Below are 27617 nucleotides of genomic sequence, written 5' to 3'. Positions count from 1 at the left end.
AGTGCGCCGGACCAAAGCTGCCCAAGAAACCTTGCGCTGCACGGTGGTGATGGCTTCGTTGGGGTGTGGGTCAGTTGCACGCTCCTCTCTTGGGACGAGGTTACTACCCGTTCTCATGTGCGCTTTAAAAACTGCATGAAGCGCAGAATCTTGCGTGTCGCTGAGGCAAAAAAGCATGGATAAACACTGAGGAGGTAAGCGGCTTGAACTTGTCACAAATAACCTGACAGCCTTATTCCTGGGAAGTGTGCTGTGGGCGACCAGGACGCGATGTGAAAGCCGTGCGACCAGTCCTTATCGCTCCGAAACTTTTCCAGAGTGAAGGTAAAGTCAAGCTCCGATGAATGAACCGCAGGATGTTTTCTGGTCAGGCTGCTCTCAATTACAGCTTCAACGTGAGCGATGACCGGGAATGGGACGACATGCCGACGGACACGGAGACTCTCTCCCCGGCCGGCTTTGTCGTGCTGTCCGTGGTCCTGGGCTTGATCATGACCTTTGGCTTTCTGAACAATTTCGTTGTCCTGCTTCTGTTTTGCAAATTCAAGACGCTGCGCACACCGGTCAACATGCTGCTGCTGAACATCAGTGTCAGTGACATGCTGGTGTGCGTGTTCGGCACCACGCTCAGCTTTGCCTCCAGTATCCGGGGGAAGTGGCTCCTGGGTCGCCTCGGCTGCAGCTGGTACGGTTTCATCAATTCCTGCTTTGGTAAGTTTCTTGGAGACCTCCAAGGGGAAAAGTCATTGCAAGAGATTGAGTTTGAGAAACAAGCATGAGCCTACTGGCCTCATAAAGCGTTTTGAGTTTAATATTAAGAGAGGAGTGGATTTGATGTCTAGTTTTATTTTATTCTTTCAATTCTTTGCACCAGCGTTGGAATCAGGGAACTCCCTATAAGGAGCGTACTGTTTGGAGCCCCTTGAGTAAAGCCAGTTGCACTGCAGTCATCTGTCACTGTGAAAGATAAGAGACCACTTGATGGCAAATTAATATACTAGGATAGACTCCTACACAGCATGGCATTGCTTCTGCACATCAGGGGCCATCTGTTCAATGATTTAAATAGAATTCGAAGTGATTAATAGTCTAATAAGAATTAGAGTTCAAAAGGCTTACTGCTGTTGCTGCTATCATAAACACTTGCAAAATAATCAGTAATATTATCTTCAGGGATCCCAAAATTCCTTGACATCTTGATATCTAGTTTGGGAGGGATAACTCAAAGAGCTTGGCTGCTGAAGTCAGCATGAATATGAAATAAGAAAGAGTTGATTTAGTAAAAAGTCTATTTTTACAGACACCAGTTGCAAATATAGCAAATCAGATTTATGACTGGAAAAAAAAAGTTTTAACATCCATACATTTGGAGTCAAGGTTTTTAGCTTGAGCCTTCTGGCCATTTGGAGTCATAAATGATTTCAAGACTATAATTCCCCAGAGTGAAACAGCCTTGCACCTGGATAAATTATAGGTTTTCATCCAGTGCCAACACTTTCGCCCCTGCTGTCTTAAGATGGAATCCTTCCAAAACCTTCTCCCCTGTGCTCCTCCTGCCCCGTCTCCTTCTCTACTTTACGACTGTCTGACTAAATCAAACTGCAAGGCTATATGGCAATGCCTACACCATTTTTTCAAACTTGCATTTTTATAAAAGAGTTTGTGTAAGCAGTGATTTCTGTATATGTTTAGTCATCAACTCACACGCCAAATAGCCTATAATGCTGCTGTGTTCTCCACAAAGGACATGACAGCTGATCGAAAGCGGTCTGAGATGACATTGACATTTGAAGCAGACAAAGAAGATGAGGTCAAGATGACTTTACTTAACTAGCAACAAGGAGCTGACCAGTGACCTCAGCGAGACACTGTTGCTCTTCTTGCCAGCCACTTTTTAAGAGAAATTGCATCGGCTATTATTCTAACTGCAACAGCCGATTCTTGCCAGTGAAAGTGCTTTTGTTTGTGTGTGTGTGCGTGTCACATGTATGTTCATTTCCTTGTGTAAATTAATGGTCTGCTTATCAGCTTTCAAGATTCCAGAGAATGTACTGCTGCACAGAAATCAATTCACATCTGCTCCAACAGCTCACACACACAGGCATATGCACATCTCTAGAATAGCAATACCAATTGGATTCTGCAGATAGAGTGAGCAGTGTAGACTGGCATGAAAAACATAAAGAATATCCATCTGTCAACCTTTATCTTGGCAAACACACAAGTAGAAGAAATATCTCATGAAGCCAGAGGCTCTTCCTGAGGGGTTCAGATATTCAGATGGAATATTTAAGATAACAGCCTTTATATGCCCCTTTCTTTTTGTGCTGTACGAAAAGGTGTCCAAGCTTGATATTCACCTGTGTGTGTGTGTGTGTGTGTGTGTGTGTGTGTGTGTACCTGTCTGCGTGCACACCTGCACACTTTTGCATGCACCTGCATGTCTTTTCTTTTGTGTGTAATTACAATATTTCCATCTATACTGTGTGTGAGACATATACACAGGTATGTGATTTGTGTAACCAGTGGTGCAGTGATGAAAGTAAATGTTGGTGAACAGTGTGTTCAAGCAAATACCACAAGGCACCATAACCAAAAGAAAAAAAATTCTATTCTTATTTAGTAATTTATTTTTACTTATTTTAAAGACTCTACATCATGTAACTTAGATCGGTTTGACACTAGGGCTGAGGATTGGCAAGGACCTCATGATACAATACATCTCATAACACGTGACACAATACAGTTTCAGTATCATGATACAACTGCATACAACCGCATAACATCTGGTAAAAACTATTTAATTAAAAATTCCCATTCCAAAAGGGCAGGGAAAAGTGCAATTGTTTAACTTAACTTATGCATTTGCCCTGAAATGTAGACGTCAAAACATCAGACATCATATGACAGCAGTAAATGATGTATCAATAGAAGGGGCCAGAGAATCAATGCAGTATTGCGGAAAATAATAATGCGATACTCACCTATATCGATTTTTTTGTGCAGCCATATTTGACGCTATGATATAAACTATGAATTTATATGCATAGGTGAGTCAACCGAGCAAACATGGTCTTACAAGTGCACCCCTCATTCACTGATGATAAGCAACAATTCTGTGTAATAACCACTGCGCTATGCCACTTAAGGCACAGAATATAATATTTTATTACTCTGGCTGTAGTTTTCCTTTCTCATTTTCTCTTCTCATCATTTTCTTATGCACTGAACATGAATGTCAATATGTCGATCTTTATCTTTGAACACACAAATTACACAATGGAACTAATATTAGAATACTATTGTTGTGTAGCTGTATTGCATTTCCCATGTTGTTTTCAGGTTGCCCTTGCTGTTCTCTGTCTGTGCAGACGCTTCGCTTTTGTGTTTCCATCTCTTGTTGCAGGTAATTCATAGATACTTCTGTCCCTCACGACATATCATGGTTCAGGGCCAGACTGCTTAGAGGCACGTACACGCAGTCACATGGAAACACATAGCTACATACAAACTCACACACACACACACACACACACACATATTTCCACATCCACACAAAGAAACAAAAACGCGCTCACACATTCGCAATTCAGAAACACACGTTTGTTTGCATCCTGTCTCCCACTTTACAGCCCTGGCATTCCAAACGACTACTTGAATAAATCCACCCACACACATTATATAGACAAACACAGGACATGTGCTCCCATGGTACACCTTGTCCTCCCCCTGGAGTGGCCTCATTACAAGAACATTACACCATAGGTTTCTTGTGCCCAATGACTCATGGCCAGGCTTAAACCTGTGTGAGGATTGCATAGTGCTTTGGTTAAACAGCCAGCTGCAGCAAAAAGCCTTTTCAGGGCCTGACTCTGATAATTCATTTTCCTCATAAATTGCTCTGCCACCATCCATACCCTCCTGTCCCTCCTTCAGATAAGGTGCGTGATAGGAGAGGGGCTTCTGCTGATATGCTAAAGCCTGAGCACGTACTCACACATCATATGTTATAGTGGTATGGTGTGTGTGTGTGTGTGTGTGTGTGTGTGTGTGTGTGCGTATATACATGTTTTTTGATTGATCACCAGCTATTACCTATGACTTAAACAAAAGGCGGACTCTGAAGTCACGTAGAGCAGAGGACGATGAGGATGTACAGAGTCCCATACAGAGAGGGCAGCACACATGCATCTGTATGACTTCCACATGTCCTGACCTCTATTCATGCAGTGAACCGTCCACGGTTGAACCAATTCACATGACAAGGTCAGGATTTTTTTTTTTTTTTTTTTTTTTTTCTTGATCCCCAGATTAGTGCATCTTAAAGGTCAGTTTACCTGTTGTCTTCTTCAAGAACAGAGCAGGATGATTAAAAAAAAAAAAAAAAACACTGAGGTGCAGGATGACTCAAAGCCATGTTTATTCAATGGCTGACTTACTATTTTCATCAAGTAGCATGCGTTTTAGCCACTCCAGTGCCGACACATGCCTTTTAATAGACTTTGCTAGACACTTAAGGAAAGTTAAGTGTGATGTATGAGATTTAAACGAAAAGTCTGACTCAAGCTCATCAGTGTTATTAGGCTCATCACTTTGTCATTTTAGTTGTAGCTGAACGAGAGAGACAAATGGCTCCACAATGAATACAAATTGACAGCAGCACCATGTTTGGAATAGTGATGAGCCTTTGAGTGTGTTGTCACAACTTTTCAACAGAAAGGTGGAACGACAGTATGGAATTATATTTACCTAGAGCAGTGCTTCTCAATCTTTTTGGCGTGTGATGTGACCCCTTAAAACTAATCAGTCCCTGCTCATAACCCCCCCCCCCACCCTCTCTCACCCTCCCCCTACCCTCCTATCACAGGGTGGTGAACAGCCCATCTAACACATGACAACCTTTTCGGCAACTCAGTACAATGTAAAAAAAAAAAAAAAAAAAAAAAAAAAAAGGGATCATTTTGCATATTAAAAATGTTTTTTCTTCTCTCTCTCCTGCATGTTAATTATCTTGTGACCAGCATATTGAAAACCGCTGACCTTGAGGTGATAGCATTGCAATGAAAGTATTACTCATTTGCATGTTTTCCCTTCAAAGGAGCAATAAGAGATTTTCCTGGAAAGTGTATTTTTCCCCGAAGTATCCTCCGCACGTGAAAACGGCAGATATGACGTTTTTGACACTCAGCAACACCTGTGGGTGGATGGGTTTCCCTTCTAATGACTCTAATACACAGGTTAATGAGATTTTAATTAAACATCCTATGTCTTGCAGATTCAGTGGATCAGTTACATTACAGAATGTATAAGATCCACTAGGACTGCAGGGGGGGTCACAACAGCTGCTGCTGACTAACAGCTGGCCAGATTGTATGGGCTCGTAGCTAATCGTTGCATCAAGCATTAGCATTTTTATGGTAGCATTGATTGAATGCTACCATAAAAATGCTAATGCTTGATGGAACGATTAACAGAAATATCTTGCCAAACAACCTCGCTCCTCTAATAGATGTGTCTGCCAATGCTGGCATGATTTTCTTCTCCCTTTCATCTTTTTATGCTTTTTTGTCTAATGGTGTCTGACTCTCCCAAAGTGGCAGCCAGTAAGGTGCATTCATGGTGTTCTCTTCATCTTCCAGCACAACACAACACTCACTAGCCTGCCAAGAATGCACTAAAAAAGTGAAACCTTTAGCCATCATATTCATGTTTAGTCTTAAAAATCACTGATTGCTCCTTTAATATACAGTACATTTACAATACAGCCATTTACAACCTTTAGCCGTTAAACAAGAAAGTAGACTTGTTAAAGCAGTCCGCTCTCAATGCCCTTTATAGAGGTAGACAGTAAGTATTTATTATAATGGCATGCATGCGAAATAAGATGATGATTATAATTTTATGAGTCCATAGGTGCTAATTTCCAGGATGTGGTCATTTTTAGCCCTAAGACAGAGAAAATGTAGCTGTGAGTAGACTCACTGGAGGCTGGCAACAGGGATCTCTGATTAACAAAGATTTCCTTCACACTATGGCTGTTTCTGCCCAAGCTGTTCTCATGTCTCCATCACTCCCTCTCTCGTCCATTTTCCTCTGTTAAATGACAATTTACCCTTCTCCATTGTGATTTATTTTCTTAGTTTCACCTTGGTGACAGCACTGTTTCATTTTTCTTTCCAGATAAAAACACCTGCAACATTAAATTCATCCAGAACAACCACAATGGTTTCTGAAATGAAGCAATTACAAAAGCCCATTTGTAAGGAAAGGCCTTGACTATATTTTATGCTGTTGAGAACATTATGTGTGCTCCACTCATCAAGCTAACAGCAACAAGAAAAAAAGCACCTCAACCAATAGCATCAAAGTCATCATGAGTAATAATTAATTATTGGATAATCAGTTGAATTTGGCTCATCATTGTCAAAACCTATACAGCCCAGTCTCATGGATTTTCGTGATAGTCACCAAATTCGGTCTACAGATTTGTGTCCTTAGACATAAATTGTCCATTTTTTCATGACTTTCAAAGTAATATATTTCAATTTAAAGTGTGTTTCATGCCTGTGCCACAAACCCTGAGGTAGAATATAGAGTGAGAAAGTCCACATTAGGAGGTAGGTGGAGCGATGAATAGGTCAATCAATACAACTTTCCCACTGGAGGTCACTGTTCACTTCTAAAGTCCATTGTTTGTTTCCCTTTAAGGCTCATTTATGCTCCCTTTATGTACAAAAATAGATATGTCCATTTGAAATGTTGCAAATGTCACTGCCCGCCTACTTCCATGCGTCCTTTCCGTTGGCATGGATGCAAAGCAATAAATCCAATAGAGGGCAGCGCAGAGTTAAAAGTTTGTGACAACAAAATGTATTGCGACAATGGAGGAGGTTGTAATAATGGATCTGCTACAGAAAGGCAAAAGTGGAGGCAGTGATGGTCTCTGAGGTCATTAAACACATCACCACAGCAGGAAACATTTTTTTTTCTCTGATATTACCAATGAGAGAGATTGACTTCTTCATGTCAAGACCAGTCTCTCTTGAACTACTGGCTGCACTGCCCCCAGAATTTGCGGTGGTACTGCTCTGTTTCCGTATCCGTAAGCTTCCTGAAAGCATTCAGAAACACAGACGAAATGAAGGCAGAGTACGGACAGAAGACAGAAGGCTCTATCCATATCTGTATCCATGCTTAACATTGAGCATAAATGAGCCTTTACATTACGTAGGGTTAATATTTGATAACTTTATCTATGACCTTTTCCTTTTTATAACTTTAAGCATTACCCTCCTCTAACCTTAACCGTTTCCCTAAATCTTACCTTAAATCACAAAAACCAAAAAACTTATGATGCATTGCCCATTAGGGGTTGAAAGTTTCAGGCTTGTTGCACTTCTGGCCACACCCAATCAGAGATGGGGCAGCAGGTATTTTTAGCTGCCATCAATGGCAACCACATCACTGATTGGGTGTGGCTAGAAGGGCAACAAGCCTGAAAGTTTCAACCCCCATATTATAGTGCAGGAGAAGTTTTCTGCTGATATTGAGTCATTATTTTACCAATTTGTTTTGTTTGCTAAAGCTACCTAGCTACCTAGAATTTAGGCATGTTCATGACACAAATTCAATTTGTGTGCATGGGCACAATAAATAAATAAATAAAGACAGGGACATGAACGTGGAGATTAAATTTCATGACTATTGCACAAAGCGCCTTAGGGTGGCCACGTATGTTCTACCATTCCACTGCATAATAAGCAGCCACGGCTTATCTCGAGCTTTCTGTTCTATAATAAAAAAGCTGAGCTTGTTGTATCACAACTTGTGATACAATGTCATCAGTATGTCGTAAGCCGGTTTTTGCCCTTTCCTCAGTCAGTCTGTAGTATCTCTGTTTGACAAGCGTGTCTCCCTCTGCCTTCTTAATAATGGCTCATGTGAAGCTATCCTGTGAAGCATCACTGATGTGCCGCATTGTACTTATGTCTGAACTCTCTCACACTTGTTAGCTCTGGGACCACTGCCAAGAACAAAGACATAAGTTTCCTGCAATGTTTTTTCTTTCTTTTTTTTTTTTTTTCATAAAATGGTAATGCTGTTAATCTGCATGGGTAACATAATGACATGACAACAATAAAACCAGTCATAAGTCCAAGGCTTTTTGCCGTAAGTGCACGATAACACATGACTATGTGTGTAAGGTCCATATGGAGAGTGTAATCCTTGTTTCTAATTGATGGATGAGTGTTGGGAGTTTGTGTACTCAGGGGGAATTGGAGGTGCTGCATGGCTCATTCTAAGTCACCATGTGGATAATTCTCTGTAAACCCCAGAGACCAGAGATACAGAATACAGGAGTCCTGGGAATGAGGCTCTACATCCTGCCTTAGACTCACGTTCACTGCTATCACAGCACGACTCTCAGGACTGAGGATGCAGTACAGGGTGATGCTTAGAGATGCATCGGCCTTTCATTTAGTCTTCATTCAGAAAGCCTAGTTGAAAAGGTCAAAGCAGGTCTTAGTTTTGTCAATTTCCAACCAGCTTAACTAACATTGTTTTTAATTTAATTTCAGACATTCAATTTCACTCAATAAATCCATCCGATCACTATGTAGGTTGTTGCCATAGAAACAACGATCCTTCCCGGCCAGATGCAATACCAAGGGACAGTCTGATGTGACAAGGAATAAAGATCAATGACCTGTTTGTTGTCCACCTCTAGGACCCCGGTGATGTGACTGTGGCATTCAAGCAGCACAAAATTGCTTTGAAACTGCACACTCCATGTTCACCGTACCACGGCTGTGTGTAATGACAAGTTCTCGGATTGCAGACCCATGTGTGAATGAAATGACTTGCTGCCTCTAGTCAGTGTGTTTCAGTATCGACTGCTCTTCTAAAAATGACACATACTGTGACGAGTCGTGAAAATAATGTCATTATTTGTGCTGTTGCACCAGGTTCATTGCATTGGAGAAATTTAATTTAGAATCGCCAGCAGGGATCAAAATTAACACCATTTACTCACCAAATGTGGGTAAATGTTTGGTTTGGCGAGTAAATACATTGGGGTCACCAGCCAGGTTTAAACTGTCCAACTACTGTGACATCAGCCAATCAAATCAAAGCTGCTTACCACTATTTGGCTCTCTCTACACCATGTCTGTCCATGTTTTTGCCTTAGAGACACTAATGCATCACATGCTACTAGAGATGTGGTGACACATTTATGATGTTAAGCCACAAAAGAAAACATGAGCTCAAAGAGGAAAGTCTCAGAGGCTGCTGAGACGACATAGGCGCCCCAGGATCCTGACTAAAATATGAAACTCAAAAGCAGTATGTAAATGATGCATGATGCAGTTTTATGGCTGGTAACAAATATTTTGGGCTGGTAAATTTAGTCAGTTTACCTGCCATGAGCTAATGAGCCAAAAAGTTCATTTTAGACCCTGATCACTAGTTAAACCCCAAGGCCACGTTACAGCCCCAGCTGAGAGGGCGATGACCACTTCAGCTACAGAAACCGGTAAAAACCAGTAATCAGAATCAGCAGTGTGTGTGTGTGTGTGTGTGTGTGTGTGTGTTTATGTGTAATCTGATCTCAGCTGAAGTTTTCATACAACTGGAATAACTAAATTCAGATGTGACTGCATCCCTCCAGAAATAACTTTTTAACCTGTAAAAATATGCAGTGCTGTGAGTTTTATTCATTCCCTCCAGTGATGGTGCAATCAGAATAGTTTTCACATTTTTGGTGTTTTGTGTGGATAAGAAAAGTCCAAGTGTCTACAATCAAGGTCAGAGGAATGCTAGTTTGAGTTGGCATCTTTAGCTTTTCCTCACTGTTTCCGGGAGCAATCAGCAATCACAAAAATAGCAGAAGGGCAGACCTCGGTTCCAATCAGGAACAGATATTTCAAATGTCACTTATCGGCAATCAGCACTGATAATATGGCACAGATTATAGTTTCAGATGAAGGTTGGGGAAAGGCTGTAGAGAATGAATGTAAGTCAATAAAATGTCCCCACAAGTATAGTAGAGCCAATGGGTGTGTGTGCGCGTGCGTGCGTGTGTGTGTGTGTGTGTGTGTGTGTGTGTGAAAGTCATGTCTGTGTGTGCGTGTGATGACGCACATGGAATTATGGCATTTCTCTCCTTTGCCGGCCCCATATTGAGCTGTTAGATGATCTCACACATTATGATGGATAATGTTTGAGCCTCAGTGTCGTTAATAATAAACCTCACCTTCCCAACTCTCACCCATTAGCTGCTTTGCAAGTCTTTTCTCCTCCACAGCCGAACTTCTCTCATGTGCTCTTTTCTCACGACGGATTCTCTATTGCTTACGCTCTCCTCTAGCTGTCAAAATCCGTCTTTTTGTCCCCTGCATTTGTTCCATACTATCAGCTACTGTTATATAACTAGCATTTACCATCAAACAAACATGCGGCATAAACTGCCATGGTTTAAAATGCCCAGTATTCCCATCTGGAAGTCAATAACAGAGAGTTAAAAGGGCATTAAATCCCAGCTCTATTGAGAAAGAAAACATGCCACACTGACCCCAGGCAGACAGAACATTTAACACAGGAAGGATGAAAAGTTTAAATTCCCTTTTTCACTGGTTTCAGCTCTGTGACTGATAACAATAAAAGTGTGTTTGCACATTTTTGAGCATGGTCTTCTGCATTTATAATCAAATATCTACAGGCGATTACATTACGTCCAATGCAGAAATTTAGAGCTGCAGTGCTGTGGTAATTATGTTCCATTCTTCAGGTCACTATTTTTTATTTTAATATGTGTTATTAGTTAAATGGTGTAGAAACAGTGTTTTCACTAAAATGGACATCATGCTTAACATTTCAGGTTTTAATAATTTAACATTACTGGGATCAGAGGCTGTTGGAAAGGCCGTGTGCAGACTGAGTCGGCAGAAGTGCTATAAAGAAGACAGAAGGAATGATGTAATTAGACATAATGATGATAATAACAACAACAATGACCCTCACTGTCATCATCATCATCATCTTTATTTTTTGTAGTACGTTTCACTGTGGAGTGTACCACTCTGGTTTACAGATAAAAGAATCCAATGGAAAGAAATAAGAAGATATGGGAAGAAGAGAAAATTAAGGAAAAAAAATGAAGATCATGTAGACGTTATAAAAAGAAATTATAAAAACAAAAAAGAGTGTTTATATGTGATTCAAAAAAAGGCTAATGTGGGTGCTTGTCTGAGTCATGGGGGGAGCTGGTCAAAAGCCTGATCACCCTCAGTCTTCAGTCTAGACTTTGGATCACCAAGAGTTAAAAAAAAAAAATCTGAGATGTTAGAGGGTGGCAGACTCATACATCCCTGAAAAATATAATGATCCTAAAATCAATCGTAAAGCTCACAGGCAGCCAGTGCAGACATCCTAATATACAACAAACGTCTTCTCTTCTCTTGGTTATTGGCAGGGTGTGAGCTGCACAGCTTTGAAGAAATTGTAATTGGTTGATTGATTTCTTGGGGAGGGCCGAGAAAAGAGCACTGCAGTAATCTGCAAAACATGAGACATGAATTTCTTGGTGACTGGCAAGCAAAGAAAATGTCAATATTTCTGAAGTGCTTTCTACCAGTTCAATTCAATTCGTAAAGGCAGTGAATTGAATTGAATTGAATTGAATTGAATTGAATTGAATTGAATTGAATTGAATTGAATTGAATTGAATTGAACTGAATTGAATCGAACTGGTAGAAAGCAGATTTGGCTCAGAGGGTAAAATGTGATCACTCGAAAATGTTTTGCCTGCTTTTTACAATATAGTCCTAGAGGAGCCAGTGCTGCCACAACAATTTCTCTATTCACTCTTGAGCAAAGCAGGGATTACCTGTACATGAAAAACACATTACAGATAAGGCTGCCTTGCCTTCCCACAAAATACTGTGTTCTGCACCATTAGACCAATAGGGCCCACCAACTCTTCTCCAAAACTGCTGCCAGCAGGTACGCTGAGTAACAAGTAAGTCTCATTTGCATTTGTTTGGCTGTTGTAGAAATAATGAGGCACTCATATCAGCCATGGATCATTCGTCCAACTTTAGTGCATAATCAGTTTATTCACAGTTAGACCTGCATTCAGTTTCCACTCCACCTCTGTCCCACAACAGACTAAACAACTGTGAGGTAAAATTAAAAATTACTTTCATAGAAAATAAAGCTGGACAAGTAATCAAACTGTTAGCAATTTCAAAATTTGGCCTACTGCATCATAAAATAACTATTGCGGTGTCACAGAGATGTCCTGGCCTACTAATGGGAACCTCCAGACATAAGAAAACATGTTTGCCTGACTCCCACTAATACTGTTATAAATATTTTTTGTGTTGATGGCCAGGAGCTGCTCTATAGAAAACTGTCATGCAAAAATGGAGCTGTAAATAAAATCTGTTTTTCAGGTTCTGTTCATCCCACACACCTACCAGGCTAAAAACAGTGTTGTCCCGCTTCTCTAATGAGGTGAGACTAACAACAAGACAACTGTGGCAAATGCCACCCCCTGCCACCTTGGTAGATCCACCCCTGCACTGAGGTTAAACTATTTTCTCTGAAAGTAATGTAATAACATTGGTGTAAAGTTATAAAGCTGAAATAAGATTTGAGACATATTGTGTTTTTGGAGTCATAAGATTAGGGAAAGGTTGTAGAGAGTGAATGTAAGTCAATTAGGTCATGACTTCACCATCCTAGGGAAAAATATTGCCTGCTGTCAGTGGCCAAAGATACACCTCCATCTTTGCCATATTGTCAAGACTAAAACCAAATGATATCGGCAGATCTAGGATGCGATATGGTGTGTGGGACCTTTTGCATGTAGCGTCAAAAGATTCAGTAACATCCAGGAATTCAGGTGTAAATTGGCCTTTGGTGTTGTCAACGTGTGGAATGAGATAACAACATGATTGTAAGCAGGTCAGTGAATTCAGAAATGAAATCATGATTTGGGTATAGAGGGACTTTTGGACCTTCCACAGAAGACTAAAGGCTTCCACCAAAATGTTCCGGGTAGTATTTGGGGGGGCAGGAGCTACTACAGGAACGTCGTCTCGCTCGGCCCTCACACCTGCCGTGTCTCCACTGAGAGAACGGAGGAGGAGGAAGGTTCCTGTAAAGCCGCTCAGAGTCCCTACCCCGAGGCAGGGCTTTTTTTAGCCCCTGTAAAGGTTCCTGAACTCTCTCCTTCGGGGTAGTTCTGGCGGTGGAGACATGTGAGAACGGCCACGGCCACGGCCACGGCCCTGGCCCCGTAAAATTACCCCGAAGTTCCTGCGGTGGAAACGGGCCTTAAGAGACCAATTCCTGTCCAATTGTTGTTATGTAATGTCATTTCAGACCACAGTTGTAACATAACAGCAGGTGAGGAGATAATCTGACAACACAGGGACAATAAAGGAATCACTGAACCAGGACTTTGCTGTCCAGCAGTGCAAAGTGGTAGGCAAGGTTCAGCAGCAGAGAGAGAGAAGAATCAACAGGCTCCTTTGTTCTGTTTGAGCCTTTCACCACAGTAGGGGGGCAGATCTGCAACGAGGGGTCCCAAAACACTGCTGGATACACAGTGGCTGATCATAGTGCAGCTACTTCGTTTGTCTGGGCTGGAGCATGTCAATAAAACCCGTCCAGAACCAGTGAGTGCTTTGTTCATACGCTGGTTCCTCAGAGAGCTGCTGTTGTCTCTAAGGTTCCCAGTATGATTAATGGTCCTGTCAAGAAGCTACTAATCTTCACAAAAAAAAAAAAAAAAAAAAAAAAAAATCATGCCACGATATCTGTCTTTCCAGTTCCAGCTTAAAATGCAGGTTTATTGAACAAAACTACAGAATCGGTATATTTTACAAGCAGCTCTCTGATAAGGTATATAGTGTGTGTATGTTTGTGTGGGTGTGTGCGTGTTGAATAGAAATGTGGGCAAGTAAGAAAAAGGAAAATTTATGTGTGCTGAACCATAAGAATCAGAGGGACACTTGTGGTCCTGTGGTGAGTAACCTGCATGATGAACTTTTACCTGATGAATCAGAGCTGACATCTCAGCCACACTCTCGCCATCTGCACTCTGCCTATTTCTGTCCTCCTAAATAAAAATTCAACAATCCCCAGGTATCGACCCTGTCCGCCATTAAAGCAGAATGAAGGGTTTTCTATCAGCAGAGCAGGCATAAATCCAAACTAGAGACAGGTAAATCGTTCCTGAGAGGTGATGATACTCTAAGTAACCTCTGAACCAAAAGACACAAAAGAACAATGACACTCTGACAAAACCACTACATAAAAGAAAAAGAAATATTCATTCATCATGGATGAACAGATGTAGTAACTCATCAGCATCTACAGTATATATGGGCAAGACATAGGCATACTGCCCTTTTTACACCACATGTATCATGCAAATTTAGATACTTTGTAATTCATTATTTTATAGATGACAAATGTCAGCGTGTACATGACTCACTGTCTCTTGACCTCTTTCCTTTTCTCTCTCTCTCTCTCAGGTATTGTGTCACTGATCTCTCTGGTGATCCTCTCCTATGACCGCTACAGCACTTTGACTGTATACAACAAGCGTGGGCCGGACTACCGCAAGCCCCTGCTGGCTGTCGGGGGGTCCTGGCTGTATTCTTTGATCTGGACAGTCCCTCCCCTGCTGGGCTGGAGTAGCTATGGCTTAGAGGGGGCAGGAACAAGCTGCTCTGTGTCCTGGAAGGTTCGGACGGCCCAGTCCCACTCCTACATCATCTGCCTCTTCATTTTCTGCCTGGGTCTACCTATCCTGGCCATGGTCTACTGTTACAGCCGGCTGCTTTGGGCTGTCAAACAGGTAGAGACACAAAGAGTAAAGTATCTGCATGTGTGAGGCTTGCTATCTGACTGTGAGATGTTAAAGGAAACACCCACCCTAAAACACAAAGTAATAATTCACTTTGATGTGACATAGTTTTCAGAAGACTTACTGCCATGTAAATGATATACAGTACTATCAACAGTCCCTGCTCTTCATTTTCAGCATCACCTTTTCCCCCAGTTGTCAGGGTACTGATCCACTTGCAATTGATTTTCAGCTCCATGTCAAAAGTAATAGTTTTGGGATATAAGCCACATATGGCAAGGAGGTAATCAATTACATATTTTTCTCCACCTCAAAGGTATTCATTTTTCTGGGCTCATGTGCCATCAGTGTAAGTTACTCGTAGCTATCAGAGGAGGAAAATTTTATTTATGGCAGTATGAGTAATTGCATGAGGGCATATTTGATAAATATACATGAGGTGTGTGCGGTGATTAGTCAGCAAGTTAATTTGCCTGTTGCCGATTTGTTAAAACAGCCTTGAACTGGGGAGAGTGGGCATATCTTTCCCAGAACTCCAGTGGGATTCATAGTGGGAATCAGTCAGCCAGTGCTGACAACAGGCAGCTTGGGTCACTGATGTAGCTTACAGGTGTGTTTCCATGAAGGTAAGGCTGCGAAAGGAAAATATACCTCAAAATGCTGTTTAACACACACACACACACACACACACACACACACACACACACACACACACACACACACACACACACACACAGCACATGTTGTATTCTGAATAAGGGGTGCAGTAGTGAATGTAGACACTTCCCTATGTGCATGAGCTAGCTGGCCAACTCGCTATATTTCTATAACCATTTGTCCACCTTTGACTGAAAGCAACAATTTCACGCCCGTGCTCTTGGGGTTGTTGAAAGGCATTTTGGGAAATCACTTACCAAAGTAGAAAATCAATAAGACAGGTTTGGAGAAAGTAGTTATGTGAAAACGTCAAAACTCATAATAACTTCTGGAAGGCATCGCAAATTGATTATGTCTGACAATGTAAAGTGGACCTCAGGGACTTTTCCTTTTCAATATCTTTTAGGCTTCGGGCTACTCTGTAGGAGATTAGAGCTGAGCTTAACACCTCCTCTGTTCAAAGCTGAGAAACAAGAAAGAGCCCAGCACAAATATTAGTCAAAGACAGCCAGGATATGCAGGCCTCCAAAGTGTCCCTCAAAGTCATACAATAAAAGTGGTTTCCAGTTTCTTAATAATATAAGCAAAAATATTACACAAACCACTGGTGCATGGGGTTTAGCTGAGTCTTGGGGACCGACTCTGTGTGCATGCTGTGTGAATTCAATCCCCTGCACTCTGAGTAATTTAAATTGTTTACCCCTGAGAGTAAAGTGGGTTAGCTAAGCAGGGGATTGCCTCAAGAAATCACTTTAGAAATGTCAGCAGCTTGGACAAAGCTGCTGACTCACAGAAACACAATACAAACACTACAGAAACATGTAAATGCTACATATTGAATTGTGTGTTGTATAGTCTAACTTACCATACATAATGCACTCACTGTTGCTTTCATCTCCTTTGAACACACACACACACATAAACACACAGTCCACGCTGGTCTTTCTTACAGCGAGCAGCTTGTTTTAATTTGTTGACTGCTTGCGGCCACGCTATAAGTAAGTATTTCCCTCTGTTTGAAGGGGCCCCTGGTAGCAATAAGCAGCTTTCACTAAGTGCCCTTCACTCAAAATTACCTCTCTGCAGGTCACACTGGAAAAATTGATTAGCATCCACATTCCTGTTGCTCTGTACACAAGTGGAACCTGTGCAGCCAGTGGCTGTGTAACACCCTCAAACACACTTTCAACTATCTAATCAGTCATAAAAACTGGCACCACCTTCATGTAGCACACCCGTTGGAATGGACGCCCTTAGCTGCACCAGTTTCTTATCAAATCTTGGGATTGAATGAGGTTTGGCTGCTACTGTTGCTGGCAGACCTTGCAACAGCCATTACTGACATCACTGATTTGCCTGTCTGAGTTAATATGGTGAGGGTAAACAATCTGCCATCCTCCCTCCGCTCATGCCCGGCCTTTCCACTGCCAAAACCAGCATGCCTGTGATAGGAAGCAGCGCGTCTCTGCCATTGTTGTCGGGTGATCCATGGTCCGTCGCGAGTCACTCCCCGAAACACAAACTTGCTGTCATCGGGTGTCTGTGTTTTGGACATCAGCACCCATGCTAACCATCACCTGTATCCTCCATAATCTCTCATGCTGGAATTAATAACCTGAAATTCAAATAATCTCAGAAACTCAAGTCTGACTTCATTGCCTTCATTGACACACTGCTAGAAACAAGTGTGTAAGGTCCAGTGTACTACCACCAACTTGTTTTGGAGACGTTGAATTCAGCCATGTTCGCCAGCTTCACATATGGCTTAAGAGATATTGTAGCAGCAGGAACATGCCCTTGGTGGACAATTTTACTACATTCCTGAACCGACCCAGGCTTTTTAAGCATGACGGTCTTCACCCAAACTACAGTGGCTTTCATCTTCAGCGCTGGAAGATTGAACTGGCCCTGCTCTCATGCCAAGGCTCCTCATATTGGTCTTCTCCTTACTGTGAAACAACGCTGATAACCTCACAACTACCTCGATCGCAGCATCCTCTTGGTTCTGTATCCATTCAAAAAAATACACATCCAGATTATGATTTATCTGTTATACCACTTAAAGCTGCCAGGTCTGAGTCTCTAAGTCCTATACCCTAGATAAAATCATCTCCCCAAGCCACACTTCACATCATTATGTTGATGCAGCAATACAGGTCATCATTACCCCGAGGATAACATTTACAAAATGCAACACAAAAGCTGTTAAGCTTTTGTGTTGTGTTGCTAATGTCAGGAATTTAACTGCACTCCCTCGGCAGCCCTTTACCATTTTAGTAAACTATCCCAGCCACACACCTCCAGGCTACATTATTTAAGCTGTGCCTTTTTAATGTGAGATCACTTAGCAACCAAATTTTTATTCTAAATGATTTTATCACTTCTAGAGATCATGATTTTATATTTTTAACTGAGACATGGTTAAAGCCAAAATGATGCCAGTCAGCTTACTGAACTATGTTTGCCTGAATATGAACATTTTAGCTTGACTAGAGCCAGTGGCTGTAGTGGTGGACTTGTGTATAAAAAGCAATATAAATGTACTCAGCTGGCAGTTAATAATTTAATAAACATTTAGGTACTTTTAAACAGATTTTGCAGCACACATTCTGTCCTCTGTGCTGATATTTACTGTCCTCCCAAGCAAAATCCTTGTTTCTTGTCTGAATTCTCTGAATTTGTATTCTCAGTCACACCAAGCCACAGCAGGATTATCATTACTGGTGATTTTAATGATCTCACACACACAATGACTCCTAGACATGTGAATTCAAAACCTTACTTGAGAATCTAGACCTCACCCAGCATGTCACTGGGTCCACCCACCATCTTGGGAAGACACTTGATTTAGTGATGTATTTTTGATGCCCTGTTGCCGGCACTCATGAAGAAAAAGGAAATTACTGTTCATAAAAGGTCACTAGTCACCGAGCATGAATTCTCTGAGCTGGTTACTGGCATCCAATTACTGCATCCAATATAGCCGCGCTATACGCTGGCCAAGAAGAGCTCATTTCAAGATGATTGAAGAAAGTAACAATAAAGAGTCTGTTCACAACTATAAACTGTGTGTTCAGTCCTGCCCCTGTCTCCTGGACCAAGCATCTTCCTCCAGATGTGAAAAATTTGTTTTATACTTTTACAACAAAATTACATCCATAAGAGCAGCTTTTGTGATGCTGGTGCATATCAGCCCCGTTGTAGCTAACCTGCACTGGCTCCCATGCAGTGTTTTTACAATTGATGTTAAAGTTATTTTACTCATTTCTTAGGCTCTTAATGATTTGGAACCGACCTACAATACTAATTCTCTGTCATTTTATAATCCTTTACGGCCTCTTACATCCTCTTCTGCCATTTTTTTTAATACAAACTGTCACACAAATAAGAAAATCGGCAGTTCAGGCTTTTTTAGTGGAAAAAAGCCTGAGGCTCTAAGAGATGCAGGCTCTGTGAACATTTTTAAATGACAATTGAAAACATATTTATTCAAATCGGTTTTAACTAACTGTCAAGCTTCCTTTGTTTCATTCTTTTATCCTGTTCTTTTACATATTTTATTGCTTCCTTTGTTTTACATTTTTATGTCTTCCTTTGTTTTAAAATATTTTATTGTTTCTGTGGCTTCCTTTGGTTTCTCTGCATCTTTTATATGTCTGGATATTTATTTATTTCTTGCTTTTGCCACCTCTTTTGTTTGTTATTCAGTTGATTGCTTGGTTCCATCACGCAGTATTTGCATTTGTTAAATTACCTGATTATATTTTATTGTCTTGTTTTTTCACTTTATTGTGAAGCTACTCGCCCAGAATCAAAGGTGCTATATAAATAAAGTTTTATTAATATCATTTGACAGGCAGGGCATTTCGGCATTTAATTAAGCAGTTATTTGTATGTTTATAGTCCATGAAACTGAAAACTAGCTGGATCAAGCGTGCAGACGTCTTTTCTAAAATGAAATGAGTGGCAAAGTGCTGGGCCGTGTATCTACTGTATGTGTGAGACTATCGCCCCCGTTCTGTCAGCTCGTCTGTCTGTTAGTTCAGCTGACAAAATCAATTATTCAGGAGTGGACTTTCCCACCTTTTTTTTCCATCTATAGAGGAGGGAGGGGAGACTGACAGGAACAATAAAAATCCTATCAAGTGCTGTCGCAGCCATGAGCTGGAGGGGGGCTGGAAGGAAGGACCAAGGGCAAGAAGTCATTGTAAATGAATATAACATAATACAGACAGACATGAAAAAAGAAAATGGACAGGTGTGTATGTACTGTATGTCTTGTGGGGCGGCATGGCTCAGGAGATAGCGCGGTTGTCTGGTAATTGGAGGGTTCCTGGATCGACCCCTGGCTCACCCAGAGATCGTGCTGAAGTGCCCCTGAGCAAGACACTGAACCCTTAACCACTCCTGATGAGCTGCTTGGCATCTTCCATTGCAGCCTCTGCTATGTGAGTGAATGCAAAGGAGACATTGTAAAGCACTGTAGAAAGGCAGACCATGAGATGAAAGATTTTATGTTTTTTTTTTTTTCTGCTCTTTGGGGAATAATTGAAAAAAACCTGGTCATAAAAAATAGAAATCCTAACAAGTGTGTGGATGTTTGCCCTCTTCACTCAAGGCTTTAACAGGTGTGCATCAGCATGTTTGTACTAACATCAGAAGAAAAAGCTCGTACACTCTCAGAAATCCACAGAGAGGTTCACCAAACGCCAAAAGGAAATTTAATTCAGTCTAAAAAAGTGAATGTTTCAGTCACCTGACCATCATCGGCACAACTAATATAAACTGTCCTTTTTGAAACTGATGAGGCTCCCAGTGGATTTTTGATTGTGTGAACGCTTTATTTTCTGGTGACAGCAGAAATGGGTCCAGAATAAGGGAGTTGTTGATTGATGACTGAAAAAAAGGCAGCTGATACGTGGTAGAAATCTAGGTTGAGTATGATGAGATTAAAAGAGGGACATTAATGGAGAAATTTATTAGAAGATGATTTTATTGGGATTAGAAGAGGAAGAGGTGCAGCTGGAGACAGTTAATGAAAATAACTATGAAAGTGGCATTCCTGGGAGCTGAATTAAACTTGTTCCCTGGAGATATCAAGATGTATGAAGGCATTTCTTTTCTTCTAAATTCTCTCATACTCTACCCCTGTGTAACAAGGTATTTGATCAAGTAATTATGTCCCTCATGCGTAAGTAAACCCTCCATCCTTAAGAGTAGATGTTCACGGTTCTTCCCTCTGATTTGAGGTGAAGTAAAACCTGTTATTCTTGGTTTTATGTTCACGCTTTGCCATAAAGATTACAGGCATCGCATTAAATTTTAAGGCTGTTAATCATTACAGTCATATTCCAGCGTGGAGGCTATTCTTTATCAGAGTTTCTCCAATTTTCAGAGCATCTCAGCTTATTTGGCTTTGTGCTGATTTTGAGTGCGGGGAGCCTCGTAGGAGAAAATTTAACCTCTCCATTCCTTTCCTTATTTCTCTCTGCCTCTCACCCATAGGTGGGTAAGATCCGTAAAACTGCAGCCCGGCGGAGAGAGTACCACATACTGTTTATGGTCCTGACCACAGTGGTCTGCTACCTGCTGTGCTGGATGCCCTACGGCGTGGTGGCCATGATGGCGACATTCGGTCCACCAAACATCATTAGCCCTGTGGCGAGTGTGGTACCTTCACTACTGGCCAAGAGCAGCACCGTCATCAACCCACTCATCTACATTCTCATGAACAAGCAGGTGAGTGAGGTGTGTGTGTGTGTGTGTGTGTGCGTGCGTGCGTGCATGCGTGCGTGCTTGTGTGCGTGCGTGCGTGCGTGCGTGTGCGTTTTCTTTTAAATGGCAGTGTTTGAATGTCTCAAAGTCCTTATTGGAAATACAAGAACAATACTGTACATGTACAACTTTATTTACACAGTAAAAAAGACAAATTAACACCAGCTGAAATCATATAAATGGTCTATTTAAATATCCATTCAAGTGTAATAAAAGGGCCTTCAAATGACAAATTAAAAAAAACTCTTAAAAAGAACACCCTAAGGCTACTGGGAGTGAAACAGGTACTTCACTCCTATTGTGGTCCATCATGAATGTTTCCTCTCCTCTTCCTCTTTTGAGGGATCCTGAAAGAACTTGAAGGAGATGTACAGAGTGAAACTCAAAAATTGGACAATCCTTTAGAGGCAGTGTGGCGCAGCAATTACCCACAATACAGAATAGAGAGAGAAACACATTAAAAGAGACTGTAGGTCTCAACAGAGGAGACAAAGGGGCTAAAAAAAGTGAAAAATGATAATGAGCGCTGAAGAACACTGACCTCCAAATATATTTTGCCCGTCTCAGCACTTCAGAACAATGCCTCCTGCTGAATACTGAACACAAAAATACCTTCTTAAAGAGCCATTTCAAAGTCGAATCAAATCCCACCCCAAGTATCGCAACGGAAAAGCAATAGCACCTTAGAAGTCCAGCTATTACTGTAAAAGAGCCCTCACCCTGTCATTAACCCTCCCAGCAAAAAACAATAAAAGAAATTAAATATGGCACAATATTAATGTTGTACTGCAGTTGCCAGAAGGCACTGCGCTTGATGAAGTGCTTCCAGGGAACTAATAATAGCTGCACCGCAGCTGGATGTGATTTTCCCATCCACACGCATGCACTGAAATCTGCACACCACCAGTTTAAAAAAAAAAAAAAATCTCTTGTAGCACAGTCCTCTGCTTCTCACAATACTAAAGACAATGCTGTCTACTTACAGCACAGTACAGCACAGACATGGACAGTTTCAGACTCTTAGCCCTGATCCAGATTTGCATGCTCTGTGCACTGAAAGTAATAAAAATGATTAGAAATGTACATGTATAATAGATTCAGGGTTTTTTGCACTTTCAGTGTGTTACAATCGCAAGCAATAAAAACATTTGAGGATTTGTCTCACAAAAAAAATTAATACAAAAAACAAAACAACAAAAAAGAAAACAACAAAAAAATCAAACAAGCAAATCTGCATGGTTCCAAATGAATATTGTATCTCGTCATGCCTCAGAAACTCCTGTCTCCTATTTAAACTGAGAGGCTCTGTAACAGCCGGCCACTCTCTCTGGCTACTTGTTACAAACACCTGCTAAAGAGATACCAAGTAATTTACTTGACACAGCACAATGCTAAACACCAGGATAATGGCATGCCATTAAAAAGCATCTTCCAACTTAATGCTTTGCATTTTGCCTTTTTTTTATCCACTACCAGGACAGAGTCAATCTTCTTCAACACACATTACAATATTAAAAGTAACAAATTTTGACACATCTTAGCATCATGTACTAAACCACAAACAATGGGCACCAAAACGTTTTCTAGAACAGAATACATTTTGCAGTAAAAAAAATCTCCTTTAGAGGCAATATTTTTCTCCTGTCATGTTTGTATGGTATTTCTATGTCATGCTAACACCTATCTCATTTTAGAAAGGAGTTATTTGGCAATTAATTACCATACGTATGACCATATGCACAACTTTAGGATAAAGTGGTAAAAATGCAAACCTGTGGTTTCAATGAATGTATGCGAGTCAAACGTAACAAGGCTTGACAGCTACCACCTCACCCCTCCCACAGCAAACACAGACTGTTCCTGCAGAGCTCACTGTCAGTCTGGCACTAACTCAGTGTAAACATGACAATCATCAAAGCAGGAGACAGAGTGAGCTTGTAAATATGACCGGTTCAAATTCCTTCTCCAATAAGACATGGGCTCAGCTCCAAGCTGTGAAAGGGTCTTCCCTACAGACCAATATCACAGGGTTCAAGAAATATGAGAAATTCGCAGCGGCAAGAAATGATGCAGCATTGCAGCGGCTTCAAAGCTGCGTGCTGCTCTTAAGTGAGAAAGAGGCAATCCCGCCGAGAGCGCTGCATACACAGACCAAACTTCAGTGGTGAACTGAACGGTGATAAAATTACATTCAATAATAAGTGAACTGACCTCCCTATCGGGGCTGATGATTGCACACTGTGTTTACATGAGGCAGAACTGAGAAGCCCCTCGTACAGTTAGCGCTGCTTCAACAATTCCTTCTGCTCCACACCTTATTCTGCAATTTAACTCAATGGTACTGCAGTCCTGACGATAGCATACACAATAAATACCGCATATATCTGAACAGTCAAAAGGCAACCCAAGGAAAGTGTTCATTCGACCACCAGGCACAGGGTTACAGCTGTTCTGAGCACCTATTTCGATTGAAGCATTTTGGCCCCTTTTTACTTTGATTTAATTAGGCCCTCGTTAAAAAAAGGTATTCACTGTGTGGGATAAATCCAAAGAGGGCAACCAATACCTTACCCTGGGCTTTTATCTAAAAGACAAAGAGGCTTCTTGGCATTAAATCAGAAGTCATCCGTAAAGTGCGAAGTAGGAGTGATGATCTGGTTGTGAGTTGGCAAGTGTTTTGTGTAGTCGTGCACAGGACAGTGATTCAGTATCGAGAGTAACAACATCAGCAGCGTGAAATAAACCAAACAAGGCTCCTGACGTCACAGGAAAATATCTGAGGAATGTCAAACAAGAGCACAAGCTGTAAAATCATAAAATGTACATCCGTATTGTTCAATAACACTGAGAGTGACAGTGTTTGGCGTAGGCTGACTGTCTGAGTACTGTGTTTTACGTATGTGCATTTATTTGTGTATGTAGCTGGTATAGGTCAGTGAAAGTGTAGCTGGTGTACATCAGTAGAAGTGTGTGTTTGTGAGCACAAGTGTATGACATTCAGTGCAGACTACTGCTTGCTTTGTCAGATGTTCACAACCCTTTGGACCAAAAAAAAAAAAAAAAATCACAAATATCCATCTTTACAAACAGTGGAATTTCCTTTAGGTAGAAGACCACCCAAAGCTATTGATAAACACAGAGCTTACAACATTAAAACACACCCAGATACTGAAAAGTCACTTGTCTATCTAAAAACACGGATCTATTGCTACCCTAGTCATCTCCACCTCTAATGTGGCTCAGCTAAAGCAGAGAAGTCCGTTCAGGCCAGTTGACCCATTACTCTCAGAGACGGGCCCTTCGCCGCCAGTCTCTGGTCTAGTAAAAACATCCTGATGAAGACAAGGTCTGTCACAACGCTCCACATTGATCCCACCCTGAGGGGCTATGGCTTGTGTTCTTCACAGGTCTAATTTGAAACTTGTAAAGTCTCCAGTCTCCTTGTCTCCAGCGGCTTTATTGCACCTCTCCCTCACTCAGCCAAAAGGGCTTGGGTGTGTATGTGTGTACATTTGGGCTCAGAGGGTAACATTTCAGATTTCATTTCTCAGATGTCACAGTTGACGGTGCTGAAGCCAGGGAGAGTGACCCGTCCCTTCCTCTTGAGGTCACTCTCAGGGCCGGTGTTGATCCGCTGGATCAGGCTCTTCTCATATAGGAGTGGATGGTAGGCACCCAGTGTACAGGCAGCATCGTAGTAACGCTCGTGGTAGTGGCACAGGTCCGTCTGCCTCATGGAGGGGATGTACTCATACACATGCACCTGCTCACACAGCACCATCATTAGGAGGATTCCTAGAATGGCAACACACACACACACAAAAACTGCAGTTTAGATATTCATATTTACAAAAATATTCACTTTCACTTTGACATTTTTCACACACACAAGGTGCTACAAGCAACATTTTAACAAATCACAGTTGGGTTTTGCAGCAAACTGGCTGGACTGTTTTATACCACAGAACAGTGTCACTCTTTTTCCAAGCACAAATGGAGAAAAGGCTTTTTTTTTTTTTTTATTAGCAGATATTTGAACAAGTTTAGGGCTGATGAAAAAAAATCCCTTCCAACATGCTTATATCCTTCTGTGAAGAGAAAGCTTACATGTTAAACCAAGGGAAAATTATCTTTTTTTAAACAAGAAGCAATGGGGTGCACAGGAAACATGTCCTCCTCCTCTCACTTACAGTGATATACTGATGATTAAAATGGCACCTTTACAAGGGACAGAAGAGAGCCACGTGGAAAATGGCTATTAATGGGTGATCTGATGTTAAGTGAAAGCATAGTCCTGATGTAAAGTCACTATCAGTTGCCATAAACAGAGCGCACACCCATCTCACATCTTTCTACACAAATCCAAATTTTATTCTTCCTACAGTGTGCATCCCACACCAGCTGGGAAAACGTAGGCAGGGTTAGGGTTAAGGTGCTGTGTCGGTAAGTGTTCCTGGTTCCTGGTGGGAATGTTAAGTCCATCAGTGATGAAAAATAGCTACAGCATAAGATGTATAGACTTGCTGAGTTACCACAACAGATGTCACTGCTTTTCGCTCTAATTTTCAAACTTGCCCTAACTCCAGGCATTCTCCCCCTGGACTCCGAACTTTTCCAACAGATTCCTACCAAAGTCTTATTAACTGCTTAACTCTTGCTTGGCTGGGTGAGGCTCTCAAATACAGTTCAATGTGGCCAACACGTGCTCCTAAAAATCAACCCCAAAGCATGTATTTTTCATCACACTGGCACTCACTGTTAAATGGAGCATGCGTTTGCTTAATTTTCTGTTTATCCATGATCTGACAAGGTCACTGATCTGCATCGTTTTACAACGTGGTCTATTTAAACAGGCCGACACAGCTTGTCAAGTGAATGTCGGCGATACCAAAGCAACAATCGAGCAGGCATCAACAGGGAGGAAAGCATAATTTAAGATAATTGCCGCTGACATTTGAAACTGATGGGTCTCATTACAGAGCAAGAAACCACTGTGTGGGCATGCTGTGGGCGTTTTCAGGTTCATTTTTTGGGTGTGCATTGTCTCTACAGGACTGTAAAGGGGAGCCATGCAAACCAACAGGCACACTGTATGCAGAGCTATACGGAACACATATATGAGATATTGGTCATCATCAGTCAGTATGATGGGAAATACGGGAAAACAGGATCCATGGTGAAAAGGGACAGTTATTCTTCAATTCCATCAACTATATTTAGGGAATGCAGAGCAACAGGAGAGCGTGTGCATGCATCCCCACGGGAAGCTGTCTGGGTTTTCTGCACTGTGTGTGTTTAATGACCTGGTAGGCCACACTAACTATGCTAGACACTGGCAGTTCCAGCGATACAGCAGACCATTAGAGGGCCATTTCCCCTCTCCAGATGGCTCTTCCTGTTGACTTTGAAGACATCAAAGTGCACTAAAGCAGGAGGGTTTCTGCCTGACCACACTTTGAACAGATCCAGGAGAACAGACTCTCAAGAGGGTGAAACTAGCATCAGTCCATGTCTGCCAGCGACTTGACCACTCTCAGCTCTCAGTGTAGGCAGGCATGTGGGTATGAACTGTGTGTTCATATACACTGCACACACAGTAACCCGGCTGTCTCTCTCTCCATCTCGCCCTCAGTTCTACAGGTGTTTCCTGATTCTGTTCCACTGTAATCAGAGGCTGCTGGAGAACGGCCACTCCTCAATGCCCTCTAAGACCACAGTCATCCAGCTGAACCGCAGAGTCTACACCAACACCGTGGCCTGCACCACCCAGATCTCCACCGGCGTCATCAACCAATGCTGCAGCACTCCAGCCACTCAGCGCACCAATCCTCCCGAGGTCAACTCCTGAGCAGGAGCAGCCTCAACACGACCGCACAGGAAAAAAAACATGACCACAGACATGATGAAGTACACATGGCTTTATTTGTCACTCTGTATTGCTCCACAAGGCGATTTTTCGCAGTGTCTGACAAACTGGTGCTCCTTTTCTCCCTCAGTTGGTGACCGTGTGTACAATATTGAGGAAAAATGTGAAATTAAGCATGGTGCATTAAGCAAAGATTAATTTATGTACTGTATGTGTACGATAGTGTTTGTATGAAAAGCACATTGTTCTCCATTTGTGTGTGCGTCTTAATTTTTTTTCTTGGCCTTGCATCTTTATATTTGTTAAGTGTTTTTGCACTTACAAGGCACAAAATGGTACAAAATGCCTGTGAAATACATATTAATATGTCTTAATATGTCTATGTATACAGAAGACATGATATGCTTATGTTTCAGTATGCTTGATCAATTATTTATT

At 41.6% G+C, this 27617-nt stretch overlaps 2 protein-coding genes across 2 annotated transcripts in view; one reads left to right on the top strand and one right to left on the bottom strand.

Moving 5' to 3' along the window:
* Positions 1 to 344: 344 nt before the first annotated feature.
* Positions 345 to 27617, top strand: tmtops2b (teleost multiple tissue opsin 2b). The gene is made up of 4 exons (XM_030081081.1): positions 345 to 711; positions 14547 to 14872; positions 21044 to 21277; positions 26946 to 27617. The coding sequence occupies exons 1-4, from the start codon at positions 345 to 347 to the stop codon at positions 27159 to 27161; spliced, it is 1143 nt and encodes a 380-aa protein (XP_029936941.1). The 3' UTR covers positions 27162 to 27617.
* Positions 21435 to 27617, bottom strand: part of st6gal2a (ST6 beta-galactosamide alpha-2,6-sialyltranferase 2a) — a 36649-nt gene continuing 30466 nt past the window's right edge. The window contains exon 7 of the mRNA XM_030081080.1: positions 21435 to 25108. Within this exon, the coding sequence (XP_029936940.1) occupies positions 24861 to 25108 (248 nt within the window). The 3' untranslated portion in view covers positions 21435 to 24860. The remainder of the gene's footprint in view (positions 25109 to 27617) is intronic.

Source organism: Myripristis murdjan, chromosome 21 (assembly GCF_902150065.1).
Source record: "Myripristis murdjan chromosome 21, fMyrMur1.1, whole genome shotgun sequence".
Taxonomy (NCBI): Eukaryota; Metazoa; Chordata; class Actinopteri; order Holocentriformes; family Holocentridae; genus Myripristis; species Myripristis murdjan.
The sequence above is the reverse complement of the archived record's forward strand: the minus strand, read 5'-3'. Positions and strand labels throughout refer to the sequence as shown.

Excerpts from the sequence above, each read along its gene's own strand:
- tmtops2b (XM_030081081.1), top strand. The coding sequence starts at position 345 with ATGAACCGCAGGATGTTTTCTGGTCAGGCTGCTCTCAATTACAGCTTC. Across the intron at positions 712-14,546 it reads TTTCATCAATTCCTGCTTTG|GTATTGTGTCACTGATCTCT; the intron begins GTAAGTTTCTTG and ends TCTCTCTCTCAG. Across the intron at positions 21,278-26,945 it reads ACATTCTCATGAACAAGCAG|TTCTACAGGTGTTTCCTGAT; the intron begins GTGAGTGAGGTG and ends TCTCGCCCTCAG.